The 13,263-nt window shown below is 37.2% G+C and overlaps 1 protein-coding gene across 4 annotated transcripts in view; it reads right to left on the bottom strand.

The window, feature by feature from the left end:
* PCM1 (pericentriolar material 1) overlaps positions 1-13,263 on the bottom strand; it is a 92,853-nt gene that overhangs the window by 22,507 nt on the left and 57,083 nt on the right. For all 4 annotated transcript variants that reach the window (XM_084759332.1, XM_084759334.1, XM_084759333.1 and 1 more), the window contains one exon: positions 4,465-4,629. In XM_084759332.1, the coding sequence (XP_084615458.1) occupies positions 4,465-4,629 (165 nt within the window). The remainder of the gene's footprint in view (positions 1-4,464; positions 4,630-13,263) is intronic.

Here is a 13,263-nt window from a genome sequence, read left to right as displayed (position 1 = left end):
TGTCTCAAAATAAAACAAAAACAAAAAACAAAGAAAACCAAAAACCCCCAAAACAACCCAACAACAACAACAACAACAACAAAATTACCAGGTATGGTAAAGCCTGCTTATGATCCCAGAAGTGGGGAACATAAGGAAGGTTATAAATTAAAGGCAGCATCTTGGACCACATAGGCAAAAACTGGTCTGAAAATGAAACCAAACCTCATGGAACTATAAGCACATGAATGCAATAAGCTAAATTAAATTAATTTAGGCTTATTTTTGTAATATAAACTTCCTAACAAAAAAGGAAATCTGCTTATTAATGTTGAAAGAAAAAACACTGCAGCAGCTTAACAATGCACAATTAGGTCATATCTGGTCAATGTCACTACAATGTAATGCTTATTTAACTGGTACAAATCAGAGCAGTGAGTACACAACTACAATAGTCAGATTCTCCACATCACTGTATTATTTGGCTAAAATACTGCCCCATGAACTTGTTGACAACACTCTCTAAAGTTATCCTCTTTTTGTGTGAGTGTTTAGTGATGAAGACCAATCCCAGGACCTCATACATGCTACCTTTAACACTATAGCTAACCCTAAACTTTTTCAGGGTGCAAATTTGGAAATTTTATGTTTTCTTTAGAAACAGAAACAAAACTAAAAGCAACCCACACCCAACTGGTTCTTCTAGCTGTCAAATTCTGTAATCTTTCTAGAACAATAGTAGAGCTCCAAGTATCTAGTTAAATGTTTTATATCCTTCAACAATTAGTGATGAATCTAAGAGATTAAAAAAAGGTTGAGTATTTCAGTATGTTGGGTTTTTTTTAAAGCATGCAAAGAACATAAAGATGTAATCCTTTTCGCAGACTAGGGACAAGATAATTCGAAAATGAGGTACTGTAATAAAATAAAATAAAATAAAAAAAAAGAAAGAAAGACTTTGTACTAATTAGCTAAGTTATATTACATGCCCAGGTGCTACTTTCCACAAACATAAAATAAAAGTGAAACATATGGGGCTGGAAAGATAGCTTAGGACTAAAGGCACTCTGTTCTTCCAGAGGACCAGGTTCAAAGCTCAGCACCACATGGCAGCTCACAACTGACTGTACTCTAAGATCTGACACTCTCACATACATGCAGACAAAATACCAATGCACATAAAATAAAAATAAATAGAAAGAGTAAAGCTCATACAACCTATCCTACCTTTCCTTAAGATAGTCATACATTTTAAAAGGTGCTATACTAAAGCTCTTAATAGTTTCAAAATGTCTACATGCAATATATTAAAATAAAAGTGACATTAAAGTAGGAATGAAAACCAGAGACCGCCACAACCCCACAAAATAAAAAAATCCAAATCAGGAGGTAATAATTTGTTACATAAATCTTCACTTCGCATATGGCAACTTAATCACAGTTTAACTTTTTATTTAATTAACTTATTCAGATTACAACTCAATCGTTATCCCATCACTTGTATCCTCCCGTTCCTCCTTCACTCCAGCTTTTACCCTATCCCCTCCCCTAGGTCTATGACTGAGTCATAGTTTAATTTTTTAAATGTTTGTTTCAAAGCTCTAAGAAAATAGTATATCAATCAATGGCTTAGAAGTTTGATATGATAAATTATCATCCTAAAACAAAACTATTCCAAATTAATTACAACCTTCATCTCTCCTCTTATGCAGTTAAGAGATTTAAATCTCATGCCAATCTTTCCTCCTGAAAAAATTAAGGCTCGAAAACGCCCTAATCTCTGCCAACCAAATCTTGATTCTACTACTGTATATCGAGCTTTGTAAAGTCTGGGTCCTTGTCTGTCTTGACATTTTAGTTGTCATTGAGCATTTTAGCAGCTCAGCCATCTCTATCACCTTTATTTTGCTTTCTTTAGAGTCTCCTAAGGTTTCAAAATAGTACTTTACTTTCCATTCATTTATCCCTGTAGAAAAGAGCTAAATGTTTTTATACTGCTAAATCATATGCAATCATTTTAAATAAAAACATCGCTTGTGTACTGCTGTAGTACTTGTGTAATTCTAAATAAAATAAAACTGTGCCTAATACAAATATGTATTTTGGAATCAAAATACCATTTTGGAATATTTCTAAATTTCTATGATCTTTATTTCTTATAACCTATGTACACTGCAGTTGGTTTGATAGTTTATTACTTTTTCAGATATTGACTGGTAATGAAAAAGAGCTATAGTATAAAAGCTGTATCTACCAAAAAATGAATACTTTTCAGATATATGAAACAACTTCTTTTCTTTATTTTTCAAGACAGAGTTTCTCTGTGTAGCCTTGGCTGTCCTGGACTTGTTTTGTAGACCAGGCTGCCCTTGAACTGACAGAAATCTGCCTGCCTCTGCCTCCCAGAGTGCTGAGGTTACAGGCATGCGCCACAGTATCCTGCGAAACAAATAACTTTCAAACACTGTTTCTACAACCTTTACAGACATGTGCTAAGTTTCATGTTAACAAAACAAGAAAGGTAGCCAGTTCTGCCTGCTGTGAATTATAAATGAGAGACTTCAGAATACAAGTTTTTATCTTCATACGTTCAATAACATATACATTCAGCTAACTTTTAAACAAAGAAATTCAAGGGTTGGAAAGATGGCTCAACAGTTAAAAGTGCTAGCTGCTCTTAGAGAGGACTCAGGTTTAATTCCCAGCATCCACATGGTAGCTCCAGCCTCCGGCATCCAACACACAAACATACACACGCAAAGCACCTACACACTTAAAATTAAATAGCAAGACAAGTCTGGGGTGATAGGCACACCTTTAATCCCAGCACTGAGGAAGAGAAAACGGAGGTAGATGGATTTCGAGTTCAAGAACAGCCTGGACAGCCAGGGATCTATAGAGAGACCCCAACTCATAAAACCAAAACAAACAAACAAAAAAAAAACCACTTCAGGATAATATAAGGATTTTAGGTTCAATAGAGAAAAGTCACAAATGTGGATACCAGAACTAAGCATATCGTTCCCTCCTGGCACCTTATGTATTTCTTTTAAACGGTTAGATTGCTGTAGTATTCTAGCTTATGTTATATAGTAAAGGGAAGACACAGGATGAACAAGACAGGGTTTGTAATATGAATAAGCGAAGGAGAAAAAAATTAAAAACATTTGCCTACAGTGACATGTTATTGCAAAGAATCGTATATGCTGTATTTGGAAACATTGTCATTAAATGGGCAGAAGAGATAGCTGACTTGCTTTTCTAGAGGACCCAAATTTTCCTCACTTCTGTCCCTTAGAGTGATTTCCAAAGAACAGTTAAAATCACCTTAACTTAGTAAGTTTTTATAGAGAAGTACAATTTCATATACCAGCCTTTTAAAAGTGCTGAAAGAAAATAGGTGCCTTCCTTATGATTCCACAACTGAAACACTGAAATAAAAAAATGTAGCATTATGAGGCTCAAATGACTTGGATAAAAATTATTTAAATCAAAATTTTGTAATTAATGAAGTATGATACAAATGGTAGCAGGCATCATTTTCACCCAAGATGACAAATAAGACGATGAATCTGTATTTCCCAACTCTTTGTATTTGAGATGGACCTGTTCTTTATATATCAGTAAAATACTGCTGCTTACTTAAAGTAAAATGAAGACAGTCATGACTTCATTCAGTGAACTTTATTAAGAGCATACTACCTATCATGTATTATACTGACACTCAGTGTAAAAATGTATAAAGTAGTCATTTGCTACCAAAAGACTCACAAGGGCGACACAAGCATCTAAAATAATTTAATACTATATACTGTCACTCAGATAATGGAAACAGAATATTCTTGCACCAGTGGAAATAAAAGAGGAAAGGGAACGCTAACCAACCTTAGATTCAGATACAACTTCAAGTTTCTAGAATTAAAATTTTACTTAGGAGTGAAAGGGACTTAAAAAGAAAAAAGGTAAAGGGGGATGAGTGTGATATGGAAAAGATAACAGCCATGGCGAGCTGAAAAAGACCATGCTCTAATTCAGTATCTCTGAAAGAAAAGGTCCAAGGCACAGATTGTGAGAAATGAATACACAAAGGCAAGAAGGAACCAATTCCTTGAGGGCTACACTTATAAGACACTTTATCACAGGCATGACGCAAGAAGTGTTTTAAGAAGGGAAGTAATAAGATTTCATATAAAATCCTCTTAGGGTAAATTTTTCAGAATTTTAATTAGGAATTTCATATTAATAGCAATTATTTGTTTAAAAGGAATTTTAATGAGTCAGAAACATTAAAGAGATCACAGAAACACAAACTATTTCCAGTTTATATTTCTCTATGATTAAAATTATTCACATGATAGAAATCTGTGATAGTCTATTATTAAAACTTGCTTTAGTGTAACGTCCAAATTTAAGATGAATTCCTTGGTTTAAGATAAACAAACAAACAAAAAACCAAAAAAAAAAAAAAAAAAAAGAGGAACATACCTGAAGATATTTCTGCAGACCTACTATATTTTATTATTTTTTCCAGCTGTTCATGATTCTTTCTGCTGAATAATTTTGCTTGAACAGGCTCTTCAGTCTGGGCTGAATGTCTGTTCCTACTTTTGCAAGGTTCACATGTGCTAGACACACTGGCACTTTCATACCCTCGGGTAAAAAAAGTGACAGCTGTTATCAGTTGCAACTAACTTAAACTGAAAGGGAAACTGATTTCCATAGTAAAGTAGTACAAGTAACTCAGTTTAGAGTGGCTATAATGGCCTGGCATAAACAATATACAATAATGTCTTTGACTAACTTTGGAATAACCTTCAGAAGAATACAGTAACAATTATCAATTATAACAGTTCATTTATCTTCTGATAGTCATCATAACACCTCAATTCAAAGTACAGTATATAGCAAATCTCTTAGGATATGAATTCTCTACCAGATTCCAAGTTAACATGTTTTCAACAATGCTATGAAATTTAAAACAACAACAATAAAACAAAAACAAACATACACACTACTAAACTCTCTTCCTTAGGTTTTTAACCTCATTTTTGTTTTGTTATATGACACAACTCAATTTCTTTTATTCTGTATGGACTGATGGTTAAATCTATCCTCTTCCCACTGAGTTAAAATAAATACTGACCATGTGTTTTTGGGTTTTTTTGTTTGTTTGTTTATTTTTTAACACTGTTTTAGTTTCTATTCCAAAGCTATATTTATTCTTTTTTGGTCACAGAGGTCATACAGTATGTTTTGTCATTTGGTAAGCAAGGCCCACTTAGCTTCTTTTCTTGGCTGCTCTGAGATATGTAACCTTCCATATATGTCGAGACCACCCACCCCCACTTTTTTTTTTTTTTTTTTTTTTTTGGGTCAGGATAAAACACAACCCAAGGCAATACAAACCAGACTAAAACTAAATGTACTTAATTTGGAAAGGGCTTATATTTAATTTTATATATTTTCATTTCAGAAGTAGCTATGTTCTTATACCTAGTCTTTTTTATATTATCCAAACATATGTAACTTTTTATAAACCACTTTTTTCTAGTTAGCAAGGAAAAATGTTTGCCCACTTAGTTACTAACCATTTCAATAGTTTACCTTATTAACAGTAATTATTTTGCAGCATCTTTGGGGATTGTCTAATATGCCAAAAACTACTAATAGAAACAAATATTTCTCTTTACTAATAGTTATCCCAATTATTTCTGGTCCTAAGTTTCCAAATAAAGCTAAGCAAGCTGGTAATAGAGAAGGTCCCTCTTTATTTTCCCATTTTGACAGAAATGCCTGTGAAGTGTTTCCATTCTACAGTAGGAAATGCACTGCCTAGTGGTTTTACTGTCCTTAATTGTTTTTTATTTTGTTTTATTCACTATTTTAGTTTCATTAGAAATGACTTTAAATCTAATCTATCACTATGAATGACTTTTTCCTCTTAATACAGATTTTCTGGTAACACATCATGAAATATTTCTAAAGTTAATTGTATAGCCAATTATCTAATATTCTTTTGATACATTAGCATCTGCTAATAATTTACTGATTTTTTCTTTTGATACATGACCTTGCTCTAATAGTTCCATTTGTCCTCAAACTTGTAGCAACCCTGCTGCTTCAGGCTCTTTACCTTTGAATATGCAATGCAATTGGTTTGTCTGTCTGTATGTATATACCTCATAGGTGAACAGTGGGGTTGCACACCTTTAATCCCAGCACATGGGAGGCAAAGTCAGCCTCGTCTATCAAGAGAGTTCCAAAAATACACAGAGAAACCTTGTCTCAAGCAAGCAAACAAAAAAGTACATATGTGTTTGTCTTCTATCTATCTGTGTCTTTTGGTTCTTTGTAATAGACTCTGGCCTGGTACTCTGTAGCTCAGACTCACAGCAGCCTTCTGGACTCACTCTCCACAGTGCTGGGGTTGCAGGTGCATACGATCATGACTAGCTAGTGTACTGCCTTATCTTTCCTTACACAAAGGTAACTCTATTATGAATCATACATGGTTTCCATGGATTGCTTCAGATAGGCTAAGCCAGGTTTCTCAGCTTAAGACAATATTCTTAAATTGCAGTCCCAGGACACTGTAACTTGTACCCCTCTTTTTTTGTTTGCTTGCTTTGCTTTAATAAGTTGGATGACTTTAAATGAATTAAGTCCTCCTTGGCTTCCCAAATGCTAGGATTAGAGGGATTTGTCTCTATAATATATTTAGATTACATATTCATCTTTCTTCTATAGAATGTGAAATTGCTTAATGCCAGTTAGGTGTGGGCTTTTTGTTTGTTTGTTTTGTATATAACTTTTTCTTGTCTTTGGAAACATGTTCTTTGTTTTATTTATTTATTATTTATTTAGTTATCTTTAATATTCAGGACTTTGATCACCCTGTACATGCAGTTTCTCCATTTCTTCCTGCATGGACAAAAGTTAGCTATACGAAACTCAAATCCTTTACAATCTTTAGTATGTATTTAAATAGTGCTTCTTGCTTTTTACTTTACAACTGACAGCACTTTAGAGCTCCCCAAGATTTTCTCTCAAGCCTCTAAAATAAGCCCTTCAAATTGCTTTTATCAACCACTACTTTTTGTCTATGACAGCAATTCTTTGATTTTCAAAATTGGTAATTTAGGAGTTAATGGTATGTATCTACCCTCTTAAAAATGAATGTTAATATTTACAAAACCATTTCTCTATTTTTAAAGAATTTGTATGTTATAATTCAACCTGCTTCATGCCCTTATTATTTTGTCTAACTGTATTTCCTTTAAAAAATTCTTTAGGTAGGTTTTGCTTGCTCTGATAGTGTGCTTCTAAGTAGGTAAGATTTCCTTTACTAAAAATGTTAGCATACTGCCTGCCCACAGTCTGCCTAGCAACCTGTGATGGCATTATCTGCCTGCCACTAGATGCGCTAGCAACCCAGTATAGAAAAGGGCAAAGCCTCCTCATCTCTCTCTTACCTCTTCCTCTCTTGTTCCTCTTTCACTCTCTTCCTATCTTTCTTGCTCTCCACTTCCTCTCTCTTGCCCTCTTTGTCTCTGTCTGTCTCTCTTTCTCTCTGGGGTGCCCCCTCCTACTTCCATGCTCTCCCATGCTCATATAATAAATTTATCCATAGCATATCTGTTCTGTGGCTCATATTTTGTATTTAAAATTGGTGGCCCATATATATGATATGCTGGCCACTGGGCAAGATTGCCCACAACATCCCATCTTCTTGCTAGATCCCAGCCTAAAATGTGGACAAACTGGTCACCGGGAGAGTCACTGTCTCACATTGCTGAAAACGAGGTGAGGTCAGTTTCTCCCATGTTCTTCCACAGAAACAGCCTCTTGTCCTCTGTGCCTGATGGCCAGACTGCCTCTGCCCATGGTGCCCTGTTGCCACAGAAGCATGGGACAACTGTCTAAACTGGTCATCTCTGTCATTTTTATTAATACATAGATTCATTTAGGTTACAATTTATCCTTCTCAGGTCTCTGATCACATTGATGGCTAAGCTGATGTTAGTTTGATAGCTTGAAGACAGACAATTAGCTCCTTAGCCCAAAGTAATCTGCCATGTTAGTTCATTGGTCAATTTATGAGCTAGTTACAACTACTAGATACTAGATCTTATTTTAAAAAGCAAACAGGTTTGCCTTACTCACAGACCTCAGGTTAAAGGTAAACAGGCTTCAGATACCTCCCCAGTCCTCTTCATATGCAGGAGACAGGCTTTAAGAGCTCCTGTCCTAGAGCTACTCCTAGTAACTTTTAGAACTGCTGTCAGGTCTAGATAGAGTCTACCTTGTTACCAGATTTAAAGGACAGGTCTCAGATATAGCTCTTTACTACTCTTTTAGCTAACGGACAGTGACTGCTCACAGCAATTTCACCTACGTCTTAAAGCTTTCAAGATGATGTTTTAGGGATGCTAGAGGTCTGAGAAGGTGTTTAAGATTAGTAAATACAAGTTATGAAGGTCAGACAGTCTAAGAGGCTGTTTCATATCGTCCTGTTGCTGTGCTAGTGTTGGCACTAACCAATGGAGCTCTATTTATTAATCTAACTACGGTAAAACATTCAACTATACAACCCTCTATCATAGTTCCAAGCTCAGGATTTTACATTTCCTTTCGTTTCTTTTACTTAAAATGCTTTTCATTGTGCTTAAATAATATGCATCCCGTCTTTCATGATGTGTACCCGATGCTGAAAATTTAGATCAAGTGAGCTTTTGCCCTTCTGCTTCACAGGAAGTTTCTGTCCTCCCCATGTTTCACAGGTGTCAGAAAGGTCCCTAAGGATTCTGCCTTTCCTAAGCTCACTTCAAACACTAAACATACTTTTAACCTAACGTTTTTTCCCAAGCCTCTGCTCCACTATATATCTACTGCCTGTTTCTACAATGTGTATTTCACTGCAGATTGCAAACAATGATAATGCTAACTTGACTAAAATTTATCTTCTTTTGCAAACTGAAAAGGATTCTTGTAAGCTACAAAAAAAAATCCATCTCTCAGGTCAAATGGAATCCAGATAAGTGCTGCCCATCAACAGCTAAGTTTCCCATCTATGGCCTGTCTCTGGGGGTGTGATTTCTCTTCTTTTCTCTGGTTTTGGAAATCCTCTTAACTACCCAATTGCTACATTCTTGCATTCAACACCTGCTGATTGCTGAGCCTTCCCTTCTGAGGGACATAGAAGCTTCCTGACATTCTTGCCAACCTACATCCAAACCTTTCATCTAGGACCTTCTCCCTTGAGTGAGATCTCCCTCTACCAGCAGAGTTCCGTCTCCTTCCCCTCTTGTTCGTGTTTAAAAGCCTAGGGCTAGGTGACCATGTCCGCTCTCAGGCCATGTGCTTGGTCTCTGACCAGCAGCTGAAGCTGTTTGAACAGAGTGTACCAATCTCATTAAGCTAAACCTTGCTCAGGGGATGCCTTGACAGGTCACTGACTCCTCCTCTCCCTATGGGAACAGTCCATTTGCTGTCCCTGCAGGCTTCCCTCTGGGATGCCTTCTACAGATTTTCAAATCCTTATGCCTATATTAAGGGCTACTAAGCTTCCATGCCTCTCCAACCAAACTTGGACAGATCTAAAATGAGCCCTTTTAATTACTGCCAGCAACAGGGTAAGATGGAAGGAAGTTCTCCATGTTTGAACCTTTCCTCTTTGCTCTCAAAAAGAGTTTCACATATACACCTAAGGCAAAATACAAGGAAGTTCCCTACATTCAAGTTTTCTCTTCCTTCACTCCAAAACTTTCATCTCTGATCATTCTACCAAAGGTTGTGAAAGTACCCCTAAAGGGAATATTCTCTCTAAGCTACTTTGTCTTCTGCCCACATAAATGTTCCAGTATCCTGCCAGATTTCCTATATCCAAGACGCAAGTGCCAAAGCAGCTACCCACAGGTGCTGCAGTCTAACCTCACAGATCATGTCAGCTGCACCTGCATTGTCCCTCCCAGATGCAGATGTTCTCAGACCCTGGACAGCAAATACAACAGCCTGCTCTTCCTGGACCTGGCCAACATTTCAGCCTTTTAAACCCGTCACCGACCCAATGTCAGCAGAAAGCAGTCAAAGATGCTGATGTCTTCATCCCTTATCCATTTCCAGAAGGCTGAAATGGTGTGCTTTAGACCTGGGACAAACAGCTCCAGGTTCTCCCAACACTTCTTAGTCCCTTTCTGTTGCAGAACGTGGCTAATATACCTTGTCCTCTACCCTGAACTTTCCAGGGTGGAGCTTTTCCTTCCCCTGCACCATATAACCTGGACATTTTGTTGCCTCCTCTCTCTGTTCCCCCCTTGCATGGCCAGCCAAAAGCTGCTTCCAGTGAACCTACATTTATATACTTTAACCCACCTTACATGAAAAGCAATCCAATGTTCTCGTTTTTAATTATAGGAAAAGGAAGGAATGTTAGCATACTGCCTAGCAACCTATGACATCATTACCTGCCTGCCATCAGGAGTCCCCCTGCCCAGGATTATAAAAAGGGCAAACCCAACTCATGTCTCTGTCTCTCTCTTACCTCTCTTCCTCTCTCTCTGTCTCTGTCTCTCTCTCTCTCTTTTCCTCTCTTTTGCTGTCTGTCTCTCTGTTTCTCTCTCTCCCCCTTGGGGTTCCCCACCCATTTTCCAGCTCTCCCACACTTCTACAAATAAACTTCTCCATACCATATCTATTATCTGGCATCTTCTTTTTAACCATTACAAAAGACACAACACATTTTGGATACAAGACATAGGAAAATTAAGCTGGAACTGACCCTTCCTCCTGGCTAACTTCTATAGTGCTGAAAGATGATACGTAGGCCAGTTGAGGAGGAAAAGTCATCATCCATCAATAGTCACACCTAGTGGTGGCCCCTGCATGCTACAATACCTCTCTGTCACATCATTGGTAAATAGTGGCATGACTGTTATGAGGTAACTAATTTCTTATTGAACTTGAGGCCAGCTCTACAAGAGGAAATTCATGCCTGGTACTGTAAACCTATTTCAAAGTCCATGACTAGGGAGATCGAAGCCCTACCAGGGAGCATGGCATGTTCTCAAGCCATCTTCTAAATATTATGCTCATTGTCATAGGTTTATCCTGCTCTTATATTAATCAGTTAAGCTTCTTTTTGCAGTGGGCATAGATTAATACAGAGACTCACAGTTGGTCAAAGTTCTATGAAAGTAACTGTTAAGTGCTCCACCCTAAATGGGAAATCTATGTCAACCTTACAAGCAAGGCCCAGGAAATATCGTAGAAGAGGAGGCAGAAAGACTACAAGTCAGAGACTAGGAAGGATTTCTGTCTTTTGAACATGACAGCTGCACTTACTAATTCAAAAAGTTATTGATTCCTACATATATTGATTGTGCACAAGCCAGTAAAGCATCCAGCATGAATGGGATAGACTTATGAGGCTCCACCTAAGCTGAGGAGTTTAGCTGGTGGTTGATTGGGGAGGGGGAGGAACTTTCCTTGGGGTAGGGAGTAGTCACTGGTAGTCTGGCAATGCTCCAGTGGTTGGCTATGTGAACACAGTCAGCACTGGTTGCATTCACTGACTATTGTGTGTGTGGCTTGAATGAGATGCCCCCGATAACCTCGGGCATTTGATACTTTATCCCCAGTTAATTGCACTGTTGGGGTGTGTGCTTAGGAACCATGGCACTGATGTAGAAAGTATGTCACTGAAGGCAGGATCTTGAGAGTTAAAAGATTCACAGCATTTTGAGTTTATGCTCTGTTTTCTACATGCAGTTCAAGTTGTAAAATAAACCCTTAGCTTCTTCCTTAAGCTGCCACACCTGCTGCTCTCCCTCACAATGGATTCTCATCCTGCTGGAATCGTAAGTCCAAATAAATTCTTCCTTCTATAAAGTTGCCTTAGTCAATGTGTCTTAGCACAGCAATGGAAAAGTGACTAATACAGTGTGCTGTTTTAAAAAAAAAAGAGGACATGAAGGAAAAACAAGGATAGGCTTGAAGAAAGGGTAAGAGAGGGGAGTTGTTGGAGCTCAAGAATGAGTAATATTCTTTAAAAGAATTGGGGACTGGAGAGATGGCTCAGTAGTTAAGAACACAATTCTCTCTTATGGCTGGCTCTAATAGATACCACTTACCAAAGCTAAATGAAGTTAGTAATTATTTAAATAGTCCTATAATCCCTAAGGAAATAGAAGCAGTCGTTAAAAGTCCCCCAACCAAAAAGTCCAGGCCAGACAGTTTTAGTACAGAATTCTACCAGACTTTCAAATAAGAGCTAACACCAATATTCCTCAAACTGTAGTTGGTTCTTTTCCTCCCACTTTTATATGTGTTCCAGGATCAATTCTAGGTGATGATAAGTGCCTTTATGCTGAGTCACCTCTCTGGTCCCTTTATCTTTGAAAAAATTTTTCTTTTTTAGGTTACTTTATTTTGCATATGAGTGTTTGCCTACATGTTTGTACGTGCACCACATGGCTGGTGCCCTTAGAGTTCAGAAAAGAGCATTGGATCCCTTGGAATTGGAATTATGTATGGTTATATGTTATCATGTCGGTACTGGGAACCAAATCCAGGTGTTCTGGAAGAACAACGAATGTTCTTAACATTGGCAATGAATAACAGCTGAACAAATGTCAATTATTACTTGGGCAGATATTTTTAAAATAACACATGAGGAAATGCAGTACAAAGATCAGAATAATGATCTTTGCCCTCCCCCCCCCCCAAAAAAAAGCTGAACCATCTAGATGGCATCAACAAACTGGTCACAATCAGCAACACAAATGACAGCAAATATTAGTGCAAATGCTGTTAGAGAGGAACTCTAACTGTTGGTGGGCATGTAAACCAGTACAGCTACATTGGGAATTATTTGGGGGTGGGGGGGTAGGGTGTCTATAAAAAAACAGAAATAGCCATAAGATTCAGTTATATGACTCTGTTCAGTTATATTCAACAGATTATATCCTATTGCAGAGATGCCTGCATTTCAATGTTCATTGCCACTCTTTCCATAATAGCTAGGAAGTAAATCAACCTCTATGTTCATCAATACACAAATGGATAAGAAAACTGTGGTACACATACACAATGCAATATTACTCAGCAGTAAAGAAAAGTGAAATCATGATTGAAGGTTAAATACAAGGAATTAGAAAGAGAATTTGAGTGTTGCAACATAGGTAGAGAAAAACAAATGAATGTTCTTCTCTCTTAAATGTAAATTCTAGCTTCAAATTATTTGTTTCATGTATTTAACTTGGAGCATAAGAGGGAGCCAGAACAGGC

The sequence above is a fragment of the Acomys minous genome, assembly GCF_964271855.1.
Source record: "Acomys minous genome assembly, chromosome: 15".
NCBI classification, from domain to species: domain Eukaryota; kingdom Metazoa; phylum Chordata; class Mammalia; order Rodentia; family Muridae; genus Acomys; species Acomys minous.
The sequence above is the reverse complement of the archived record's forward strand: the minus strand, read 5'-3'. Positions and strand labels throughout refer to the sequence as shown.